General features: G+C 35.3%; 1 protein-coding gene across 3 annotated transcripts in view; it reads right to left on the reverse strand.

Moving 5' to 3' along the window:
- The window catches only part of tanc1b (tetratricopeptide repeat, ankyrin repeat and coiled-coil containing 1b), a 193,585-nt gene that overhangs the window by 17,247 nt on the left and 151,973 nt on the right, over window positions 1-24,365 (reverse strand). For all 3 annotated transcript variants that reach the window (XM_084122375.1, XM_084122374.1, XM_084122376.1), the window contains 6 exons: window positions 20,502-21,109; window positions 13,691-13,799; window positions 12,885-13,007; window positions 6,670-6,906; window positions 4,147-4,329; window positions 1,771-1,849 (listed from right to left, as the gene is read on the reverse strand). In XM_084122375.1, the coding sequence (XP_083978501.1) occupies window positions 1,771-1,849; window positions 4,147-4,329; window positions 6,670-6,906; window positions 12,885-13,007; window positions 13,691-13,799; window positions 20,502-21,109 (1,339 nt within the window). The remainder of the gene's footprint in view (window positions 1-1,770; window positions 1,850-4,146; window positions 4,330-6,669; window positions 6,907-12,884; window positions 13,008-13,690; window positions 13,800-20,501; window positions 21,110-24,365) is intronic.

Below are 24,365 nucleotides of genomic sequence, written 5' to 3' on the forward strand. Positions count from 1 at the left end.
GTCTGAAGATTAAAGAACACAAGAGCACTCAGAAGAAATGAACATCTCTGGTCTTCTGGTGCTGAACGGCAGGTAGTATCTGTCTTTTTTTATGGAGGATGATTTCAAAGAAATTAATTCATTTTATTTTGTGTATGAAAAAAAAAATTATATTTAAATTAATATTTAATTTAATTAAGTTAAAAATATATATAAATAATAAAAAATAATATTAAAAAAACAGACACTTTATTTACCTAACTATTGGTTTCTTGTTATGGTAGTATTTGTTTTTATACATTTCTTTTTTCCCCCACACCCTTCTAGTGTTACCGCTGTGATCGGTTTGGAACACCTTTATTTTATGTATCAGGGATATTTATCTGTGACTACAGGTGAAACTCGAAAAATTTGAATATCATGCAAAAGTTCATTTATTTCAGTAATTCAACTTAAAAGGTGAAATTAATATATTATATAGACTCCTTACATGCAAAGTGGGGTATTTCAAGCCTTTATTTGTTATAATTTTGATGATTATGGCTTACAGCTTATGAAAACACCAAATTCAAAATCTCAGAAATTTTGAAAATGTTCATAAGCTGTAAGCCATAATCATCAAAATTATAACAAATAAAGGCTTGAAATATCTCACTTTGCATGTAATTTTCTATATAATATATTAGTTTCACCTTTTAAGTTGAATTACTGAAATAAATGAACTTTTGCACGATATTCAAATTTTTCTAGTTTCACCTGTAGAGTTCCCTTATTTTTATACATTTGGTATACCGTGCTATTTTCCTTTTTGGACCTTTAATCAGAAAAAACAAATGTCATATTAGAAAACTAAATAAAGTTTATTTATAAAAAAACAAACAAAAACAAAACAAAACAGACACCACCTCAACTTTAGTGTTAATATACTGTACAAGCCAAAGGAAAACCCATGTTAAGTAAGAAAGTGTCTGGTTTCAGGTCTTCAGAGGTGAACGGCTGCCTGGGGAAAGAGCTGTGATGCTTTAACACTCTTATCTGTTGAATCTCTGTTTGGGTTCAATATCTCACGTCCCTGTAGAGTTTAAAAGTCCTCCTGTAGTCTGTTGACTTCCTCAATGCTCACACACACACACACACACACCACAAACACACACATACATGAAGCTGAGATATGCATCCATGTGGCCTCATGTTATGACAAATCAAAATCTCCTTGATCTTTTGAGAAAGAAAAGACATCCTTGTACTATGAAACATCCTGCAACTTTCTTTCTCATACTGTAAATCTCACCAGTGAAAACAGAGCATTCACTGAAACTAAACTATAAAACTTGCAGTGTGCAACTTTCAGACACCAGGTGGATGAATGAATTTCAACACGTTCACCCACATTTGCACGTCACTGATGTATACCTTGAATGCAATGCAAGTCTCTTTTTTTCAGATAAAAGCATCTGCCAAATGCATAAATATGAATGTTAAAGACACAGCAGCAAAAATAAGCCTTTTAATAAGGGTCAAAGGATGCAAAACACTTCAGTGACATCATGACACATCATGTTTTGAGCAAAGTGGGATCTAAGTGGACCTCAGGAACAATACAATTAAATAAAAATGCATTCTAAAAGGCCATTAAAGTGATGTCCTACTGTTGAATGCATGCGCCTTTAAAGGGCTAAAACACAGTTGGTTTTGAAGGGTCAGGGGGAAGGGAAGGGATTTCTCTCTTCATCTGAATAGATGAAAATGTTCTTGTTCTTATATTGTTAAATATATAAAAAATGAACGTACCTGTTTCTCCCCACAGTGTGTCATGGGTATCAATCTGCACCGACAGTTCATTATTCAACATCAACAAGCCTTCCAGCACCTGCCAAAACACCATCTCACAATAAATCAAACGCAATACTGGAACAACACAGCAGACGAAGACTCTGAAACGTCCCCAGTGGGCAGCATGCAAGACTTAGGGACTGAAATCAGGGTTTAGAAAGGGAGAGGAAAAATGGGCTTTTGTGAAGTTACTCTCCAGTGTCTGGAATTGTGTTTAAGTGTTTTTTTAAAGTTTTATTTAAATAATTTTTTGGAATTTTAAGTTACATTGCTAAAGTAACAAGTGATTTAGATCAAAATCACACTGGCTACAAAAACAAGGTGAAAATCATTCATAAGAAATTAATATTTGTAATAAAAATAATGCAAACTACAGTTTAATGCAAGCTCTACACTACTGGCAAGATTTGCAATAAGTTTATTGGGGATCTTAAATGCAACCATGAAACTATCTGGGTTGAGCAACAGGAAGTTAATTGAATAAGTGCTGATACTGTCACAATCTCAACACAAAATAAAACACACAAGAGCTGAAGGTTAAAGGCTCAAACAGCTGGACATCAGAGGCCGGTCTGTTGCTATGGCTGATCTACATCCTCACAACATCTATTACGATTTATACTTCAAGGTCTTGTGTGCACTGCACAGACACACACACACACACATTCATATAAGTGTATACTATGCACAATAGTTGATGTACTCTTGTGCCTGTATGTAGATGCACACAAATGGTTTCAAAGAGGTCCTATTAAGCTTTTCTGCATCTTTTTTCAATTTTCTTTAGTGTGCAATTTTGCTGTATATCTATGTGGGATAAAGTGTGGATCATTTATGATTGCTGTATTCAATGACTACTTCTTTTAAATTACACAAATTGTCTCTTTTCTCACTTCGCAACAACCTTGATGTACCGACAGGCCAATTTTCACATGCTCACAAACTCTTTTCAAAACTATTATACTTAAAGTTCAAAACCTAACATAATAATACTGAATAAAAAAACTGAATAAGACAACAATTTGCTATATTTCTATAGTAATAACACATTGCAATATATTCTAAATCTAAAAAATGAAATACTATCAAAAAAGATATAGCCGAACACCTATACAGGCATTAGGTCTTTTAATTTCATTACCATCTACATGAAAACATGGACCATGTGACATTTACTGCAGTTACTGAGTGTGATTCTTGTTTTCCTGCCTGCTTGTAAGGTAATTGTTTTACAAATGACAGTGTGTTTGCTGGATAACAACATTTGTTAGTGTTATGGAAGAATGAGTGGATTTGAGACGTGCATGACGTGTTTTGATAGTTTTAGTGCATTTTAAATGTAAAATTAACCGCTGTGCCAAACTGAAGAACTGTGTGAAGAAGAGTTTTGAAAAAGTGACCCAAGTACTGTGAAATTGATCTTATTGATTGTAAAAAAAACCCTGTAATATCATTGATTTGTCTGCACTGACACCATCAGATAGAGCTGCTTTTTGGCAGAATCGAATTTGTTTCATAATTGACTAATTTTGCAACATCATCACTGTTATTAAACTGAACTGACTCAACATTGAACCGACTTGAGCTGAATCACTACACTATTGCCTTTTTAGAGACGCTTTACAGCAGAATTTTAATTTGTCTCATATTTGATGAAGCTTTCATTATTGATTCTGTTTTTTAACTGTGAAGCTGCTTTGAAACAATCTGTATTGTTTAAAGCGCTATAGAAATAAAGCTGACTTGACAAATGGCGAGATATTAATAAAGGCAAAAATGCCCCTGTAATGAATTCCTCTGGGTTTTATATATCCAACATTTGACATATATTATAATATAGTAACTTTAATTAGGGGTTTAGTGTGCTTGTTTTTGCAGACACTACTGTCAGATAGTTAGTTGAATGTTTAGCTAATATAAAGTGTGTAGAAAAATAAAATAAAATCAGCTCTGAAAACAGTGATTGCGAAGAAAACATCCACAACAACTCCCAAACAGTGAATAAATCAATATCTACTGCTGTGGTTGACAACATAGAGTAATCAAAATGATACTGTATTCTAACTGATCATTTATTGTGTTATGAGATGATCTGCATTATTTACATTTACGTTTGATGCCGATTTGATTTTATATGTACAAACTGTAGTTGTTCAGTAACAACTAGTGTAGTTGAGCATTTATTAATTATTTTTATTAAATTTGACACAAAATGGGCGACAGAAAAACAAATTGCCCTCATAAAAGGCAGAAATGCATCTTAATAGCATCTAAAATGCATCTAAAAAGTTTTGCCATTGGCACGTGTGTGTGTGTGTGTGTGAGAGAGCTCACATGAATGTGTCCCATACTGCAGGCCGCTATGAACCCCTGCTGCAGGGCTTTGTTCTTCAGGCTCAGGTCATGTTGACCCTCACTGCTCCAGCTCAGCTCCAGCAGACACTCGATGACCTCTGAATGACCCCGCAGGGCTGCATGCACCAGCGCACACTGGCCACTCTTGTCCACGTGATCCACCTGACCACAAACGGCATGTGTAATTTAATCAATATGCATGCAACATGAATATATGCATCTCACAGATAAGTCTCAGGTTAGCGGTATCGATTAAGAGTCTATCAAAGCGAAATCAAAAACATATATATATTTTTATTTCTTGTATTTCGCATCTTCTCTAGTTTGCTTCCTAATCTACTTCTCTAATAAATCTGTCATTATATTTTACTACAATTTTTGGCTCTTTGGCATATTGCTTTTTAACTCGCTTTGGATAAAAACATCTTCTAAATTCATAAATGCAAAGTGAACCCTGTTTACTTTCTTAATACACGGTTCTGCTGTTATTGGGAATGTTTCATTTGTGCATATTATTTGCAATGGCAAATTTACCAATTCAACTAATTGGATGGATAAAATAAAGTCTTGCCCAATTTGAAATATCCTGATTCACTGAACATTTTTAATGGGTTTTTAATGGCATAATAATCATATAAAAATAAATTAGATACATTACACATTACATATACATACATACTATATATATATATATATAAATAAATAAAAGAGGTTGAAAGTAATGTTTTATATATATATATATATATATATATATATATATATATATATATATATATATATATATATATATATATATATTAGGGGTGGAGCCGAACCCGAATACGGTATTCGGAAAGGCACAAATAATGTGTTTTTTACGAATACTTATTTCGAACAAATACTTAAAAAAATATTTGTATTCGGGAACAAGAAAAACTTTATATCAAAAAGCTGCGTTTCCTCCGGCTGTAAATCCACTTGATAAGAAAGGAGGAAATGACATGGAAATATTTTGGATTAGGCTAATGTCACGTTGCCATAAGCGGTCGTTCACATAGCGCGTTTTTTGCGCGTGCAGATTTCAAATGTAGGCGCGCGGCAAGCGCGCTCGTTTTTCCAGGCGCGCCTATGTTGGTTGCATAGCAACGACAGACGCGGTGCGAACTGCACTCTCCATGATGACGAGGAAGTATCAGCAAATAATTAATTGATTTCTAGCCCTTGCATTAGCTTTAGATATATTTATGGAGATGAGAAATGAAATAAAAAGCCGTCATTAATATCAGTCCTTCAGAAAAGCTGTTCTAGGCTTATTCTGGGCTGGATAACTCTTAGCAGATTTAAAAAGCCCTTTTAAAATTAAATATGAATGCAGTTTTGGATTAAATAAAAGTACAGCCAAGTCAAATAAAACACGTTTTATCTCCTGTATTTGGTAACACTACAAGATACCATTCATTAACATCACTTAATGCACATCTAACATAACACATTGAGTGAACAATATATTTTTACAACATTAATTAATGTTTGTGAATGTTATTTAATACAAACACTTGATTGGTCATGTTTGTTCACTTCAGTCATTGTGCATTAAATAATGTTAACTTTTGATTTTAAAAATGTATTTTTAAATTAACCCCAAGGAGAATAATTGCGACAGTATATAACTATTGTTTATTGTTAGGTCATTTTATCTAATGTTATCTAACAAATTGAATCTTATTGTAAAGTGTTTTTAATACTACAGTTTCCATCTTTGTAACCGTGATATACACTTTAATATAATCTAAATTAAGCTTTGGTACCGAAATTGGTACCGAGAACCGTGGATTTTCACTGGTATTGGTACCGAATACTGAAATTTTGGTACAGTGACAACACTAGTAGCTCTGTTAGCTCGGTAATTTAGACAATAGGCTGTTGACAGAGTTGTTGGTAATGGCTGTTATGTTATTTTCTTTTCAATGACGTTCCTTGTTACATGTTCAATTGCTGGATTTATGGAAAAACATCAACCAATATTGCATATCCATAATTATTATAATGGATATAATTAAAGAATACTTACACTATAACGTAAATTAGAAGTGTAACGCAAAAAAATGGATTTTTACACCTATTTTGAATTTTACTCGAATACAAATACAAATACAAATACAAATACTTTTCCCCCCTCAACAAATACAAATACAGATACAAATACCGGCTGCTTTGCACACCCCTAATATATATATATATATATATATATATAAATAAATAAAGGAGGTTGAAAGTAAAGTTTTTTGTGTAAATCTGAGTGTGCATGTCTAAGTAACTACGTTATGGAGAAGAGAATTTTAATTCAGCTAATTTATGAAAGTGAAAAGTAACTTGCATAACTTAAATATTAATGACTACATATACAAAGTAATGCATTTCTTTACTCATTACATCAAAAAAGTAATCTGATTACGTAATGCACATTAATTGTAATGTGTTACTACCCCTAACACTGAAAATAAATATATTTCTATACTCTACCTTGGCTCCTCTCTTACAGAGGAGACTGACCAGCCCCAGATGACCAGCGGCTGCTGAGTAACACAAAGAGCTCATGCCGTTCTCTGAAACCACGTCCACGTTTGCTCCGAACTCCAGCAGCAGCGCGCCCATCTCCTGATGGCCCAGGTGGGACTGGACACAGAGGACCGGGGCGTTGTTCAACACCTCCGTACGATAGTTGACATTCGCTCCACCCAGCATCAGCAGACGGCTCACCTAGAGACAGATACGAGACGGTTTAGAGACTGACAAGTGATGTATGAGAGCTCAGATTGTGTTTATTATGTGTCTGAATCAAGAACTCCAAGACATCATTTACTTTTCTTTCAGACTCTTCAACCAAATCCCTAAAATCGACTTTGATTTTCAGTCGTTCGGCGCTGTCGGTTGTCATTTATCTTCAGCCAGCCCTCATATTGTGTCTTTCTTTGTAAAACAATCCCTCATCCTGTGTTTAAAGTTCACTATGAACAAACTGCTGATTGGTAAAGCATGCTGATCACAATTCACAGACTCATTAAGAGCTCCAGCGCGAGGAGGCACATTGTGTCCCAGTCATTAATCAGCCTGGATTCTGCTTTTGATAAGAGTATGAATAACAAACGTTTAATCAGCAGCGGCTGCGCGGCCCCAGAGGCTTGAGAACGCCTGGAAATGAAATTTGTTTTATTTACCAAAACCACATGAGAATGTTTAGACTCCACCTTGAGGAAGAGAGAGAGAGAGATGGAGAAGAAGAGGCGAAAGATAAATATAAAATACAGCTGCACGCAGCAATTACAGAGCCAAGAAAGGAAATCCACCCAATACATAAGTAAAATTTGAACTGATGGTGGCGCTAAGAGCGTTTTACTATGATAAATAAAATGCGGTATATAATATATTAAATATGTACAGCATTAAAAATTTTAGGATTTTTTTTTTTAACTTTTAAGCACATTTCCCCAAGAATTCATTCTTGTAACACCACAAATATAACCATGTACAGTACCATATATATATATATATATATATATATATACATATATATATATATATATATATATATATATATACATATATATATATACATATATATACATATATATATATACATATATATATATACATATATATATACATATATATATATATATATATACATATATATATATACATATATATATATATATATATATACATATATATATATATATATATATATATATATATATATATATATATATAGTACAGGTCAAAAGTTTGGAAACATAACTTTTTTTATATTTTTGAAATAAGTCTCTAATGCTTATCAAGGCTGCGTTTATTTGATCAAAAATATAGAAAAAATACAGTAATATTGTGAAATATTATTACAACTTAAAATAATAGTTTTCTATTTGAATATACTTTAAAAAATAATTTATTCCTGTGATGCAAAGCTGAATTTTCAGCATCATTACTCCAGTCTTCAGTGGCACATGTGACATCCAGTCTAAATCATTCTAATATTCTGATTTATTATGAGTGTTGGAAACAGTGCTGCTGCCTAATATATTTGATGAATAAAAGGTTAAAAAGAACTGCATTTATTCAAAATAAAAAAATATTTTCTAATAATATAAATCTTCTTTACTATCACTTTTTATCAATTTAACACATCCTTGCTGAATAAAAGTATTGATTTATTTCAAAAAAAGAAAGAAACAAAATTACTGTCCCCAAATTACTGACCAGTAGTGTATATTGTTGTTACAAAAGATTTCTATTTTTAAAACATTTGCTTTTTTTCTTCTTTTTTTTTTACTTTTTATTCATCAAAGTATCCTAAAAAGTATCACAGGTTATGAAAAAAATATTAAGCAGCAGAACTGTTTCCAACTTTGATAATGAATCATCATATTAGAATGATTTCTAAAGGATCATGTGATAGACTGGAGTAATGATCCTGAAAATTCAGTATAATATAATATAATATAATTCAGTATAATAAATTGAAAACCAATTATTTTAAATTGTAATAATATATCACAATATTACATTTTTTTTTTCTGTATTTTGATCAAATAAATGCAGGCTTGATGAGCAGAAGAAACTTCTTTCAAAAATATTAAAAATAGTAATGTTTCCAAACTTTTGACCTGTACTGTATGTATATAGGGCTGTCACGATGTTAGATTTTTCACACCACGGTTATTGTGGCCAAAAGATTTCACGATATCGATATATCGCGATATCTATAGAATCTATGGGGCGGGGGGCGGGTAGTAGTTATCAGTCAAATTAATTTTTACTTTGTTTATATAGTTTTTCTTTTTTACCCAACAAAGGATACTGATAAACACAAGGCACATGCATTTTTACTTCTTGCGTACTCAATCTATGGCAAATTATTGTGAAGGAAGACAAGCATGTGAAGTTTATCTGGTTTTAAACTGAAGCCAAACACTGTCTGAAGGTTTCCTGAAGAACTGAAAAGCTCTTAAACCTATTGCCAATAAAGTCATGCAGATAGCAGATTTGAACAAAAAAATCAAGTGCAAATACAAATACAAAAATAAGATGAGTAAAGAAAACAGGGTTCTTAATTTTAATAATCACCCTTTATTAACTATATGAACACAGAAACCCCCTGTTAACAGTTAATGTCACGTTTCCCATTCCATGACTAGTAAAATAATAGCCGCGTCGCGTCTATGACAACTCGAGGTACCGCACACCGGACGCGCACTTTCTCAGTTTATGGCCAGCAATATCATTATGTTTAAGGACATTATGGAATTGAGATAATGTCTGTACTATGTTATGATTATACAGTACAATTAAATACAATAGTTGCTGAGTCTGTCATCTGAACACTTTACCTCAGAGCGTCCGTTAACTGAATGCATTGAGAATATCACCTGAAAATCCGATAACATCAGCAATTTTCATTCAAGCAGCTGATTTCTGTAAATAAATGTAAAATTAAATGTATATTGCAGCACAGGGTGAAATCATTTAGGATGATTTGAGACAAATATAATGTAAATTTAATATAAAACGATGTAAATGGCGGTCTGTGTCGCGGCAGGATTTTGAACAAGGTCCTGAGCCGTTGCTGGGCCGGTGTGTGTACACCATAGACTGTAAAAGGTGTACACTCATACAGAATGTGTTCTAATTTTAAATACGTGGCGCTGCGCTTCTCGTCCGGTGTGCGACCATCTTTAATGTGCTGTTTTCTTTGATGAAGTCGAAGAACTCTTTTCTTATTACTGGCGAGCTTACTTTTTTCGGTTGTGGACAGAGTGTTTCACTCTAGCTGCGCGGGCGCGGACGAGCGCTGCGTCGTCTTCTTATTTGACAGGTGTTCGCGGGTGCAATACTGCCACTTGAGAGGTCAACCAGGTACTGGCGCTGTAGTATTTATGTGTCATGTTATCATAAGAGTCCTATCCATTTTAAACATTGTGGTTATTATCGCCAATACCGGTATATTGTCACACTCTAAATTAACACGATGTCGATATTTCATGCTTTGAATATCACGATTATCGTCAACACCGGTATATTGCGACACCCCTAATATATATATATATATATACACACCGGTATAAAGCATTTATAGATATAAAAGTATTTGTTGTAGTGTCATGAATTTATGGTGTATTATAGAAATTATTCATTAAAACCTCAAAAATAAACATTTTTAAAAATAAAACATATTATTAAAACATGCATTATTATAATTCTGATTTAAAGGGTAAATGTGCTTTTTTTTAAATCATGAAAATGTTACAGTACAAATTTTAATGGACCTAAAACCAGAAACAGAACTCAACTGAAAAAAAAAAAAAAGAGTAGAGAAAGTTCATTGCATCTGTCATTGAGAGCAATGTGTGCTTGCAGTCTATAGTGTTCAAAAGAAGACGCACTGGGAGGAAGAAGCGTAAGGACGAGGACATTTAAGATGAGGATGAAAATAAAATCACTTTTGCTTTGAGCTAAAATCCATCATTCCTGCTGATAATTGCTCTGGAGTCTCAGTGCAGCCGCCGTCCTCTATTACACACACAGTCCAGCTCAGAGGAATCATCTGGACGACTTTACTTTAAATGACCTTAACTAAAATGGTTTGGTAATTACTTAAAATGTCAAGTGTCCTTTCCTACATTTATAGGTTCTCTTTTTATAATCTTCGCATCAGACCGATGGAGTGAAGACATACGGCATTAATCTGACAGAGGATTTCAATGTTTGATCAATACAGACAATCACAAGATTGTTTTGCATTACAGCAATGTGAAGCTGTATTCAAATATCTCAATGTCAGTCGAAACATTCTGCTATCAAACTCAGTGTTAAGAAGAGCTCATTAGTGCTTGAGTTTGTTAAATAGAGTTTCTGAAATTCATTTACATACACACATCTATTATATAAACACATTATTGAATAAATGAAGTGACATGCCTGAACACTGGACTTCAGCAGTTATAATGATCATGTCTCATTATAAATGTTTGCATAAGGAGCTTTAACAGGGAAGATGAGTAGGGGGTCAAAGGTCAGAGGCAAACACTGCATTCTAATTGGCTCTCTTTGAGTCATGTGTGTAGATAGTTACACATCAACACCAGGTATTATATGAAGAACACAACTACAAACAGTCTAAATGCATTTAAAGGTACTACACTATGTAAAAAAATAATAATAATGAGTCAATATATCATTTATGTCACTCGCCAGTGTGTGTCTCATCATATCCGTTAATAGAGAAAAGTTGCTCCGGCTGCTTTGACGTGCGTCTGGTGTGAGAGGTCAGAGGTTAGTTGAGTGTGTGTGTGTGTCTGGTGTGAGAGGTCAGAGGTTAGTTGAGTGTGTGTGTGTGTGTGTGTGTGTGTGTGTGTGTGTGTGTCTGGTGTGAGAGGTCAGAGGTTAGTTGAGTGTGTCTGTGTTTCTGGTGTGAGAGGTCAGAGGTTAGTTGAGTGTGTGTGTGTGTGTGTGTGTGTGTGTGTGTGTCTGGTGTGAGAGGTCAGAGGTTAGTTGAGTGTGTGTGTGTGTGTGTGTGTGTGGTGTGGTGTGAGAGGTCAGAAGTTAGTTGAGTGTGTCTGTCTGTGTCTGGTGTGAGAGGTCAGAGGTTAGTTGAGTGTGTCTGTGTGTGTGTGTGGTGTGAGAGGTCAGAGATTAGTTGAGTGTGTGTGTGGTGTGAGAGGTCAGAGGTTAGTTGAGTGTGTCTGTGTGTGTGTGTGGTGTGAGAGGTCAGAGATTAGTTGAGTGTGTGTGTGGTGTGAGAGGTCAGAGGTTAGTTGAGTGTGTCTGTGTGTGTGTGTGGTGTGAGAGGTCAGAGGTTAGTTGAGTGTGTCTGTGTGGTGTGAGAGGTCAGAGATTAGTTGAGTGTGTGTGTGGTGTGAGAGGTCAGAGGTTAGTTGTCAGAACGAGCGGGAAAATTGGGGATATTTGGGATATTTCATTTAATTAATCAATCAACAATACTATTGATCAGCATTACCAAACGTGGACATTTTCCACTAGAAACAAGCATTGATGTATTATTTTAATTTAATACTGTGAAGCTGCTTTGATACAATCTGTATTGTGAAAAGCGCTATATAAATAAACTTGACTTGACTTGAAATGTTGACATGGAGCAGCTAAATCTCCAACCTCCAGAGAATCACCAGTTTTAAACAAACACCGAACAGAGGAGAGTCTGCTGGAGAAAAGAGAACGAGACAGAGCTCGTAATAAAACAAGAACCAACATTGGCGTGGCTTTTTGGAGATGGAGAGAACTGAGGGATTTGAAATGGTGTAAAAGCGACACGGATATTATGGTGTTTTTATTTCTCAACAGGAGATTAGGGTATTTTATTGAACAGATAAATTGTCATATGTTGCTCTATAACAGAAATCAACATCTAAACTGTTTATCCCCGGTTTCACAGACTAGGTTTAAGTCTAGTCCCAGACTAAAAATGCATGTTTGAGCTGTTTTAACTGAAAGCAACTTGCACCGACAAGAAACTTTATGAGCAGTAGGATAATCATATTCATCCTCACAGTCACGCAGAGCCGAAGCACAACCAAAACAACGTTCTTCCAAAAAATACATGCAGTTCAGTTTTTTAACCGATAGAGGGCCAAAAAGTTAGATAGTGTACCTTTTCAGAAAATTCTGAAACTTGAGTGGAGAAAATTAATGGGCAAATGGCGCTGAAAACAGTGTGTGCTGACCTTGACATTGGGTGTGTAGAGGTTCCTGAGAGAGGCCAAAGCAGCAGACAGACCATCAGTACTACAGCTGATCCATAAGGCCTGAAGAACACTGGATGACACACCGGTCTTCTTACTCAGACCCTTCAAAGGAACACACACACATCATAAATATTAGGTATAATATTATACATATGCATATTATAGTTAACATTATAGAGGACATTATTTTGTAAAGGTGAAGTTTGTTCTGCAAACTTTACATTATAGAGTCTTAAGAGATGAATAACAGACAGAGAGGCTGACAGAATGATAGATAGATAGATAGATAGATAGATATATAGACAGACAGACAGACAGATAGATAGAGATAGACAGACAGACAGATAGATAGATAGATTGAACGATAGATAGAACGATAGAATGATAGATAGAACGATAGATAGATAGATAGATAGATAGATAGATAGATAGATAGATAGACAGATAGAGATAGATAGATAGATAGATAGAGATAGATAGACAGACAGACAGACAGATAATAGATAGATAGATAGACAGATAGAGATAGATAGACAGACAGACAGACAGACAGACAGACAGACAGATAATAGATAGATAGATAGATAGATAGATAGATAGATAGATAGATAGAGATAGATAGATAGATATATAACAGACAGACAGACAGACAGACAGATAGATAGAGATAGATAGACAGACAGATAATAGATAGATAGATAGATAGATAGATAGATAGAGATAGAAAGATAGATATATAACAGACAGACAGACAGACAGACAGACAGATAGATAGATAGAGATACCTTGAAGATGTGTGCTTTCAGGATGTGGTGGCCCAGCTCCATAGTCTGCTGTCTGTTTAACTTCCCCTCCTGCCTCGACAACATGAACGCCATCAGTGCATGTCCACTCCTGCAGAGAAACACACACTGTGTGAACGCCTGTCCCACAACACACACGCACTCATGACGGAATAAGATGAGGAGCAGCACTGAGAGACAGAACCAGCTGGCAAACAACACTCGTCTGCCCAAAAACAGCCAATCACAAACACAATATAATCATGCTTTTATTTTTCGCTCACTCTTGCCATTTATTACACAGTATTTTTAGAAGTTTAATCAAAACCATTATTCTTATTCATGTGCTTGATGAGAGCAAAAGGGTGAAGGATGAATTTGCAAATGCCTGTGAGCTTTTTAAATATGAGACTCTTAACATAATTTTGTAGAGATGTGGTTTTTAACATCAAGTCCTTGAGTGCCAAATATTAAGACCATTTAGATTACAATTTAATTAAAAAAAAAAGATCTGTTTAATGTCAAGATGTTAAGTGGACGCCACTGGCCGATTAAGTATGCAGTGCTTTGAGGTCATGTGCCAATAACGTTGTTTAGTTCACTAACTGTGTGCATACAAGAACATTTTCACGTCAGCTTCTGCCTTTATAAAATCTGATTTTCCCCACGTTTTAATGAAGGATCAATTCCATGTAATTTCGGGTCAAAACTTTTAATCTCCGAGATCAAACAAGTTTGTGAGGTAAATCTTTGGTTAAAAGCTCTGTATTTGATGCAAGGCTCTGTGCTGGCATGCGTTGGGTCGGTCTGGAACGCAGGAGAAGAGTGGGATAGTGTTCCCCAGCTCTCACTGGTGTTAATTAACCCAGCTTCATTAAAAGGCCACGCATGAATGCAGCTGGCTTTGATCAGCACTATATCTCCTCTACATTAAACTCATTCCGTCTCCTTTCTTTTCTCTTTAACCCTCTGAGGTCGACAAACGCGCCGACGCGTTTTGCCGGATTTTCTCCACATTGTAGCACTATAAACTTAAATTACTCCATCATTTATGGTCATACAGAAAAAAGAAATATAAAAAAAGAATCTGTGATATTTCTCCTTTTGTATGTGTCCACTTACAATCAAATCAAAACATTGTGCTTTTGTAAAATAAAGAAAATAAACAGGGTGTGCTTTCTGCCTCTCCGTCGCGGTGAACTTTTTTTTCTTGAGCACGTCTATAAACTGAAACAAAACTCAGCAAATACTTGTCACACATTTATGAGCCATATACCTTTATAAACATTTAAGTGTGTACTTTTAAATGATCGGATTCAAAACGAAAACAAATATTCTCTGTTTAAGTAATTTGTATAAAACCAACAAGATGTCCAGCTTCTCAAACGCTTGCTCATTACAGTTAATTTGGCCACGCCTACTCGCGCAAAATATATTCACATGCAAATCTCCACATGGAACGCGAACGCGCTCGTTACCTCAACAACAAAACACTTCACTTCACTTTTCGTCGAGTTTGAAAGACGTGCCTGAGCTTACATTGGATTTAGGCTACCTCAGAAGAAGAAGAACGCGATTTGAAGACAAGAAAGATAAGGTAAGAAATTCTTACATAGCCTAGTTTGTTATTGTTGCATAAATGTCACGTTGCAGCTGAACTGTTGCTAGATATATGGGGAATATTATAATATTTAGACCCGTGTTTACTGTGTTTGTGGATATCTGCTCAAACATAGATATGTTTATGGTAACCATAATGTTTTATATTTGAGAGTGATCGCGTTTGAATGTATCATATTTTGCAAGCGATCGCGTTTGAATGTATCATATTTTGCAAGCGATCGCGTTTGAATGTATCATATGTGTTTACTGTGTTTGTGGATATCTGCTCAAACATAGATATGTTTATGGTAACCATAATGTTTTATATTTGAGAGTGATCGCGTTTGAATGTATCATATTTTGCAAGCGATCGCGTTTGAATGTATCATATTTTGCAAGCGATCGCGTTTGAATGTATCATATTTTGGATGAAAGCAAAACGCACCAAACGGCTTCATGTTTTTATTATTATCTCATTTCATATCATCATAACGGATGGAAACATTTGAAGTAACATGATAATCAATATATTTTTCTCTAGCTTCTTTTGGAAGATTTATAGGCTGCTATAGGTTATTTATTGTTATTATTATTTTATCCGCACTGCGCATATACCTTATGCCTACAAGGCACAACAAACCTGGTGTTCATTATATTATATATCGTTGGAAACGTGTGTGTGTGTGTGTATTCTGTGAATTTTAAAAAGCAATTTTAACCAGAAAAATCTAATATTTATTTCCAAAATCGTGCAGGCCTTTCTCTTGATATCAGTATGTTCACTTTTTTTTTTTTTTCAGGTCCCAGATGCCACTGAGGACTTCAACATTCACATGAGTCTCAGTACGTGAACATGGTAAAGTGAAAATCTTGGAAATGAAAGGTATGTACAATGTTTTTAGGAATGGCACAAAGGTCTCTGTCTTTGAAGTGCTTTTTTGGCATTTGTTGTGTATCTTTGGATTATGTTGTGTTGTAAATAAATCCAAACAATTTAAAAGCCATTATTTTTTAAATCTCCTCATTTACAGTATTGTGCAAGGTTGCTCAGAATGATAGGGGCCTGATAGCTCCTAATAGGGCCGTTAGGGGAGGTTCTTTGTCTTTCTCAGGTGAGAAAAGCTTACATATTAATGAGCTCTCGCATAAGGCTTTTTCACACAAAACACGTCGTAAAATTTTTAAATCAATATATTGTCTTATCTGAATGAGCAGTCAGGGTGATTTTCACATAGTTTTGCAGCAAATATTCTAGGCTACGTCATACAATTTTCAAAAGTCTTGTGAAGAAATAATCAGTATGGGTTTCATGGCCTTATTTCAGTGAGATTTTTTTTTTGTATTTTCAAAAACCACGCATAAATGTCATTATCTCAAAACTACAAACTTTTACATACATGCTGCTGATATATTATTGTAGCAGAGTTTGTGCTGAATACAGTGTAATTAGACTTTAGCCATGAAAATGTCACAAGTAACAGAAATAACCAGAAATGTCAGAGCATGTCAGAACACCTCCAGGGCCCAGAAAACAGCTCAGACCTCAGAGGGTTAAGCGGTGGAATAACAAGGCAGAGTCGCAGGGAACTTTTTAGAAGTCCCTCTTTTTCAGAGCCAACTTTTCTAGCCCGGACCCGGAGAGGGTTCAGGAAGGCGAGTTATGAATAGGACACAGACGAGCCAATCAGAGCGCTCGGACACAAACTGCAATGAGAATAGGAGAGGGACAGAATCCCAATTAGTCTAAGATCACCACAGCTCATCAGCATCTGTACCAAACAAGTGACTATCTATATCTAAATATATCTATATATATCTATATTCAGGATCTCAGATCTCAGAATTATTTTAGCATCATTTTGATCATTTTTCTAAAAATGACTACATAGTTTTTGTTAAGCTTTAGTCTTTATTTTGAGTTTTTTTATTATTATATATATTTTTTCAGTTATTGATTTATTTCAATTCACGAAGATGTTTTGGTTTTAGTAACGTCTGACTATTATCAAAGCTGGACTAGTAATTTATTCCAAAGTAATTAAATAAGAGGAAACGGGATGTTGCACAGACATCTTAAATCAGCACAGGCTTTCATCATCTCATCAAGGAGATCACGATACTGCATTAGCCGACTGTGAAGACAGATCTGGAATCTCGCACACATACACAAGAACAATCCGTCTGTATCCAATCAAGAAACTCCTGTTCTTATTTTAATGAAGTCAGTAAATTCAACGGTGTCTGGAGCTCAAGAGATGAAAGAGAACACCACCCTCACCAAAATATCCGTTTAAACAAACATACAATATAGTTCATACATCATAATGAATAGAGCTTGAGACTTTCATCTGAATTTATTGCAGGACTTAAAGGATTAGTTCACCTCAAAATGAAAATTTCCTGATAATTTACTCACCCCAATGCCATCCAAGATGTTCATGTCTTTCTTTCTTCAGTGGAAAAGAGATTAAGTTTTTTGAGGAAAATTTCAGGATTTTTCTCCACACAATGGACTTCAATGGCAACCAGAATGTTGAAGTTCAAATCAATGCAGTTTCAAAGGGCTCTGAAGTGCTTCAAAGGGCTCTGCACGATCCCAGCTGAGGAACAGGGTCTTATCTGGTGAAACGATTGGTCATTTTCTAAAAATAAATTAACATGTATATACTTTTTAACCACAATTGTTAGTCTTGTGCTGGTCTGCGACACGCCACGCATTGCAAGGTCACGAGTCACGTCATCCAAGTTATTTGTCTGTGTACTCCGGTTCAAAAAGGTAGGGAAGGGCGAAAAATTCCATCTCATTTTCTCTTCCAACTTCAAAATTGTCCGACATCTTTGTTTTAATTTATTATTATTATTTTCTTCTTTTTTTCGTGACCTTTCCAACGTGATGATGTAATACGTGGCGCGTCGCAGACCAATTTTAACAACAATTGTGGTTAAAAAGTATATAAATTTGTATTTTTTTTAGAAAATGACTGATCGTTTCGCTATATAAGACCCTATTCCTCAGCTGAGATCGTGCAGAGCCCTTTGAAGCACTTCAGAGCCCTTTGAAACTGCATTGATTTGAACTTCAACATTCTGGTTGCCATTGAAGTCCATTGTGTGGAGAAAAATCCTGAAACGTTTTCCTCAAAATACTTAATTTATTTTACATTGAAGAAAGAAAGACATGGACATCTTGGATGGCATTAGGGTGAGTAAATTATCAGGAAATTTTCATTTGAGGTGAACTAATCCTTTAAGAGTGTTAAAGGTGCAGTGAACACGCCCCTACCCAAAAGGATCACACCCCTATCTTGATAACTCCGCCCCCTTATTTATGAACACGCTATGCAACACAGGAACCTCCCCCCTTATGAGTGGACACGCCCCCTTACTGCTGAGTGTGTTTTGGTGCTAGGTCAGATTCACTTCCAACAGCGTTTCTCAGAAATCACGTACTGCACCTTTAACAGAGCTGTAATTTATCTTCTTAGAAAAAAAAAACAACCAAAGTGAACAAGCTCAGAGACAGTGTGTGCAGTGATAATAGTGATAATATGCAGCTTTTGTGATTTTTCAACTTTTTGGGGATTAATTTGTTCCTGGATTTGCATACAAATGCAAACGTGAATATTCAAGTGTAGAGTCAAGCTATGGGCTCTTTATTAAAGCGACTGAATATTAAAGAGATAGTTCACCCAAAAATGGAAATTCTGTTATCATTTACTCACCCTCAAGTTGTTCCAAACCTGTATGAATTTCTTTGTTCTGCTGAACACAAAATAAGATATTTTGAAGGATGTTTGTAACCAAACTGTTGAAGAACCCCATTGACTTCCATAGTATTTTTTTTTTTTAATACTATGCATATCTTCTTTTGTTTTTAGCAGAAATTCATATGGGTTTGGAACAACTTGAGGGTGAGTAAATGATGACAGAATTAACATTTTTGGGTGAACCATCTCTTTAACAATGATTTTGCAGATGATGTAAAATTAAGTTTTGTATATATTTTTTTCCTGGTAATTAAGTTATATGACTGTGTCATTAGACGTACAAGTATGAGAGTGTAAAGACATATTTCAATAGCATCTTTCATTTAAATTTTGCATTAGAGCATTATAGTTGTTTCATTTAGGAGTCATCAATGTTTTAACTAGATAAATCTATTTGGCTACAATGACTGTTTGAAATGTTGAATTGAAGGTTTGTCTAAATATATGTATGTGTGTGTGTATATATATATATATATATATATATATATTAGGGCTGTGAAACGATTAATCGCGATTAATCACATCCAAAATAAAAGTTTGTGTTTACATAATATATGTGTGAGAACCATGTATAATTATTTAGTATATATAAATACACACACATGCATGTATATATTTAAGAAATAGTTGCATGTATATACTGTATATATATTTATATTATATATAAACAACACATTTTTCTTAAATATATACATGCATGTGTGTGTATTTATATATACTATATTACATATATTATGTAAACACAAACTTTAATTTGGATGCGATTAATCGCAATTAATCATTTCACAGCCCCTCTATATATATATACAGTCAACATTACTGTACTTAACTATGTTGTTTAACCATATGTAGGAAACCGTAGTCCAGTTTTTCCTCCACTCTCTCAAGTTCCTGCAAGACATTTTTTCCCTTCTCTTTACCTCTGTACAGATAAAGCATTGTCGGGATGATTCCAGTTCGCGTGGCTACACGGAAGCGATAGAAATTCTGTATTATAAATTTTAAGGCCAGACAAGTAGTTTATTGAGGGTTGGTTTGAAGGGAAGGACTACACGCCTGCGCACATATATTCAAACGCGCATACCTATAGACTGAACTCATAATACGCATGCGCACGCCATCAGCGTTCTCACGGGTTCGCGTTTTTAAAGTTTGCGCAGAGAGAACTTAAAGAGTTTTCTGTTAAAACGGTGTCGTGTTAGCGGCCCTTAAGTTAATAACTAATGATCGTTGCGACTGAAGTGAATCAATCAAAACTAACTTTAGCTGGACAATAACATTATTCTTGAGCTGCTGTAAAGCCAAAACAATCTCTGTTACTTTAATTTCCTATTATCAATATAAAGCCGCTTTGGAACATTGTTACATTCATTGTTAAAAGCGCTAAATAAATGAAGATGACTTGACTTTTTGTAAACGCTAAACTGCACACCACGGAAGCTCACCTGGGGTCACACATGAAGTCCGAACTCTCTCCGTCCGCTCGCCACACCAGCCACTCTCTGAAGGACGGGTGGCAGAACATCCGAGTCTTATCCCTGCGTTTGATGAGGAAACACGAGAGCGTCTCCATCCTCTGCTGGAAGTCGTCCCACAGCAGCTCTCCTCGCTCGCTGCCCGCGTTCAGCGCCTGAAACAGCTGATCGTCCGTCATGGGGTGAAGAGACGCCAGCGCCACGTTGAGGACCGGCACAGACCGCTCGAATGCAGAGTTAGACATGAACTTCATGTTGCACTGCAGAAGGTAGAGCTCCGACAGAGAGACGGGAACCACCTTGTAACTCGCGCTCTTGATGACCAGATGACCCTTCTCGAAGAGGTCAAGGGTCAGTTTGAGGTACAGGTACGACCCCTGGCTGCGGGAGGTCAGGTGGGAGCTGACTTTGCCCACGATGACGGGGTCGGCTTTGCCGTTGAGGGAGATGTTGTTGAGTATGTTCTGGCTGCCGTTGATGCGGTACTGTATGTAGGCGTTCAGGTCCGTCACAATCTCCTTGTTGTCCGAGAATTCGTCCAGGCTGATCTTGGAGAAGGGAAGAAGACTGGTGATCTCCTGTAAAGACAGTTCGGGAATGTCATGACGTGTCTCAAAGTGGAGAAAATACATCCAGAATGTTTCCCATAAACCTTAGGGTGTATTTACACCTGTCTTGCTTGGTTTGATTGAACCGAACTCAAGGATCTTTTGGGCAGGTGTGAATACAGCAATTGCACTCGGGTGTGGACCAAACAACCGGATCGAGACCCAGCTGAACCCAGCTGAAAGCTGTCTCGGTCCAGTTCCAAACGAATTTTGGTACGGTTCGCATTTCTGTCCAATGAATGGATGATCTTAGCACATGTGTGGTTTTGTTTACAAATGTGAAAGCGAACCACACCAAACAAAAAAAATCAACATTGTATTTGGTCCAGACCAAAGCAAGTGAACTAGCGGACTTCCCTGGTGTGAATACACCCTTATTTAGACAGGACTCGTTTTCCCAGAGGCAGTCAATTTATGTTTTGGATTGTTCTCAACCTGTTGATTTTTTGACGTATACAGTATGAATTCAGTTTAGTTTTTTTTTTTTTTCATAAAAGCTAATGGAAAAAATCTTAACTTTATTAGTCATAAAGAATAGCTTGATTTTAGTTCATTTTTTAAATTATTTTATATTTTGCAAAAGACAAATTCTCATTAAAAAAATGTTTTTCTAACATCAAAAAATGTTTTTTCCAATGAAAATCCTTCATACAAACATTAAACAGTTAAAAAAATAAACAATGAATCATATGGGGAAAAATCTATGTAAATGTTAATTACAATCTTTTTTTTTTACATGATGAGAAAAAAGACTCTGAACAACTCAACTTCAAACTTTTTGTAATTTCAATTTACTATATAAATATCCTATAATATTTATATTAGTTTTAACACTGATTTTTTTTAAATCTTTTATAAAAAAATTATATTGTTAAATATTTGTTTTCATTTGCAGAGTTTTTACACCTTGAACTAACGCTTATGTCAGGAAAAAAAAAAAGATAAACAAAAACAAATAACTGTAAAAATCTCTGAACTGGTGTACCAGATGAAGGTATTTGACAATATCAAATAATTAAAAAAAGAATTTCATTAAGTTTGTTTCATTATTTAATAAACTGTTATTTTATAATATAATGACTTTTATCAAATAAAACATGTACGTTCATGATGTTTCTCATGACTAAAAAGTCAAAGAACAGGTTTGCCATCGTATTTTGATAAAGACTCTTTTACAGATAACACATTAATATGCTTGATAGAATGACAGGAAGTCATGTGACCAGAAAGCACCAGAACCTACGGTCTTCATAGACACTGAAACATGGTTTTCTCCAGACATCACATTACTGACAAACACTTAAAGGCTTTTCTTAACACTCTTACACATGCATATAAAATCACCAGGGTCCACAAGGTCAACTGGAAGACTGGACACACACACACACACACACACACACACACACACACAATTACACAGTACCGCAGTGGAGAGAGAAAAACAGAATTAATTTTACAACACACATTAATTTTACAAGTCTCATCCAGCCACCACACAACACACTCCCCGTGAGACGTGTCCTGCTACCTGGAGAAACTGCTGGATGAGAGGCTTCAAAGACTGCGGAGATGCATGAAACTGTCATCATCACACACAACTCAACAGATGACATCACACTACAAATCTGACAAAATCCATGATTATTAGTTCAAATGATCAAGGCATGTTTTTTTCACACTGTTCTGTCCTCAAGAAAGAATCATATTTAATCATTTACATGCATCTTTCAAGCAACACCAAAGAACTTTTCCTCTTCGGTTCCCCTACAGGTTGTAAGCGGAATTGTCCATTACCGCTGACGTAAATAGTTTCGCCGCCCGCAGCCTACCGTCGCACACACGCTTGCTGTTTATCCAGCACCGGCTTTAAAATGAACGATGTCCACAGACGAGGTAGAGTATGTTGCATGATTTCATGAAAGTATGATGTATTGCGACATCAGAAACGAAGAAAAACAAAATAATGACTATTGTAACGCTTGACGTAAGCAAGTCAAATTTGTAGTTTCTTATGTCTCATTTGAACTACAGAAATGCGACCCGATCTGGCAATCTTGCATAGTGTGGTTATAGCAGATATAGGGCCGAAAAGTGAATCCAGAAGTGCCGTTCACCCTGTTACGACTTGATGAACCACTGATACGACTTTGGAAACATTATTTTAAAGTAAAAAAAGTTCTTTAGTGTTGCTTTAAAATAAAGCAATGTTTACCTACATATATTCTTACATACATTTTAACCCTGTAAAGCCTATCCTATTTGATACACAGATCTCTAAGGCTTCTAAATGATCAACATGACCAAAACTTTACTAAAAAAACAGCCATCAATTGACTAATAAAAAAATCACACATTTTCTATAATAAATCGCAATTAATCGCACCTAACATTAAACTTTTTAATATATTTTATATAGTAATAATTTCACATTTAATCTCCAAATAAATGCATCTTTTTATGAATGAAGGTCATTATCACTGATACCAAAACTGCTACTGATTTGATTTTTTGCTCAACTTTAACCAATCATTATATCCATTTAACATTACAGTATAATATTTATTAGGCTTTAAAAATAACAACTTTTAATTTAAGTGATCTTAAAGCAATCTTCACATAAACCCCTTATAATAATGTCACATTTAGCTGTGCTTTTACAACATCAGGGTTCAACACTAGTTTTTTTTTCTACTGGCCCAGTCAGACCGGTTCAGATTTTTACTTGCCCTGCCAAAACGCACAAAATTTAGATTTTTGCATATGTCAGGCTTTACAGGGTTAATTAATCAAAATGTGGACACTTTCATGAACATTTTCTGATTGATGATGCAAAAAAAATGTAAAATAAAGTCAATAAAAAAATCTCCCTTTTAAACCATTTCAGAGAAAATACATAAATATCAAGATGTATAACAAATAGTCAAAAGGCTGAAAAATATCGGTCAGTCCTAGACTGGCTCTCCTCACTTATAGTGACAGCTAGACGGAGAACGCATTAGGAGGCTTTCATAAGTACAAAAACACACATTTGTGCTCGTGCTCTCTCACACACACACTCCAATCTGCCGCCTGACACGTATCAAACAGTGGATGATTCTGCTCTGCTAGTCGAGCACTACATTCTTCAAGCTGTCAAAACGCCGCCAGCACGAACACTCTTTCGCTCGCTTTCCGTTCGGCCTCCTACTGTCTGCATTACTGTCTAGCTGTCACACGGTCTCATTTA

Source organism: Abramis brama, assembly GCF_963993115.1.
Source record: "Abramis brama genome assembly, chromosome: 8".
In the NCBI taxonomy this organism is placed as follows: domain Eukaryota; kingdom Metazoa; phylum Chordata; class Actinopteri; order Cypriniformes; family Leuciscidae; genus Abramis; species Abramis brama.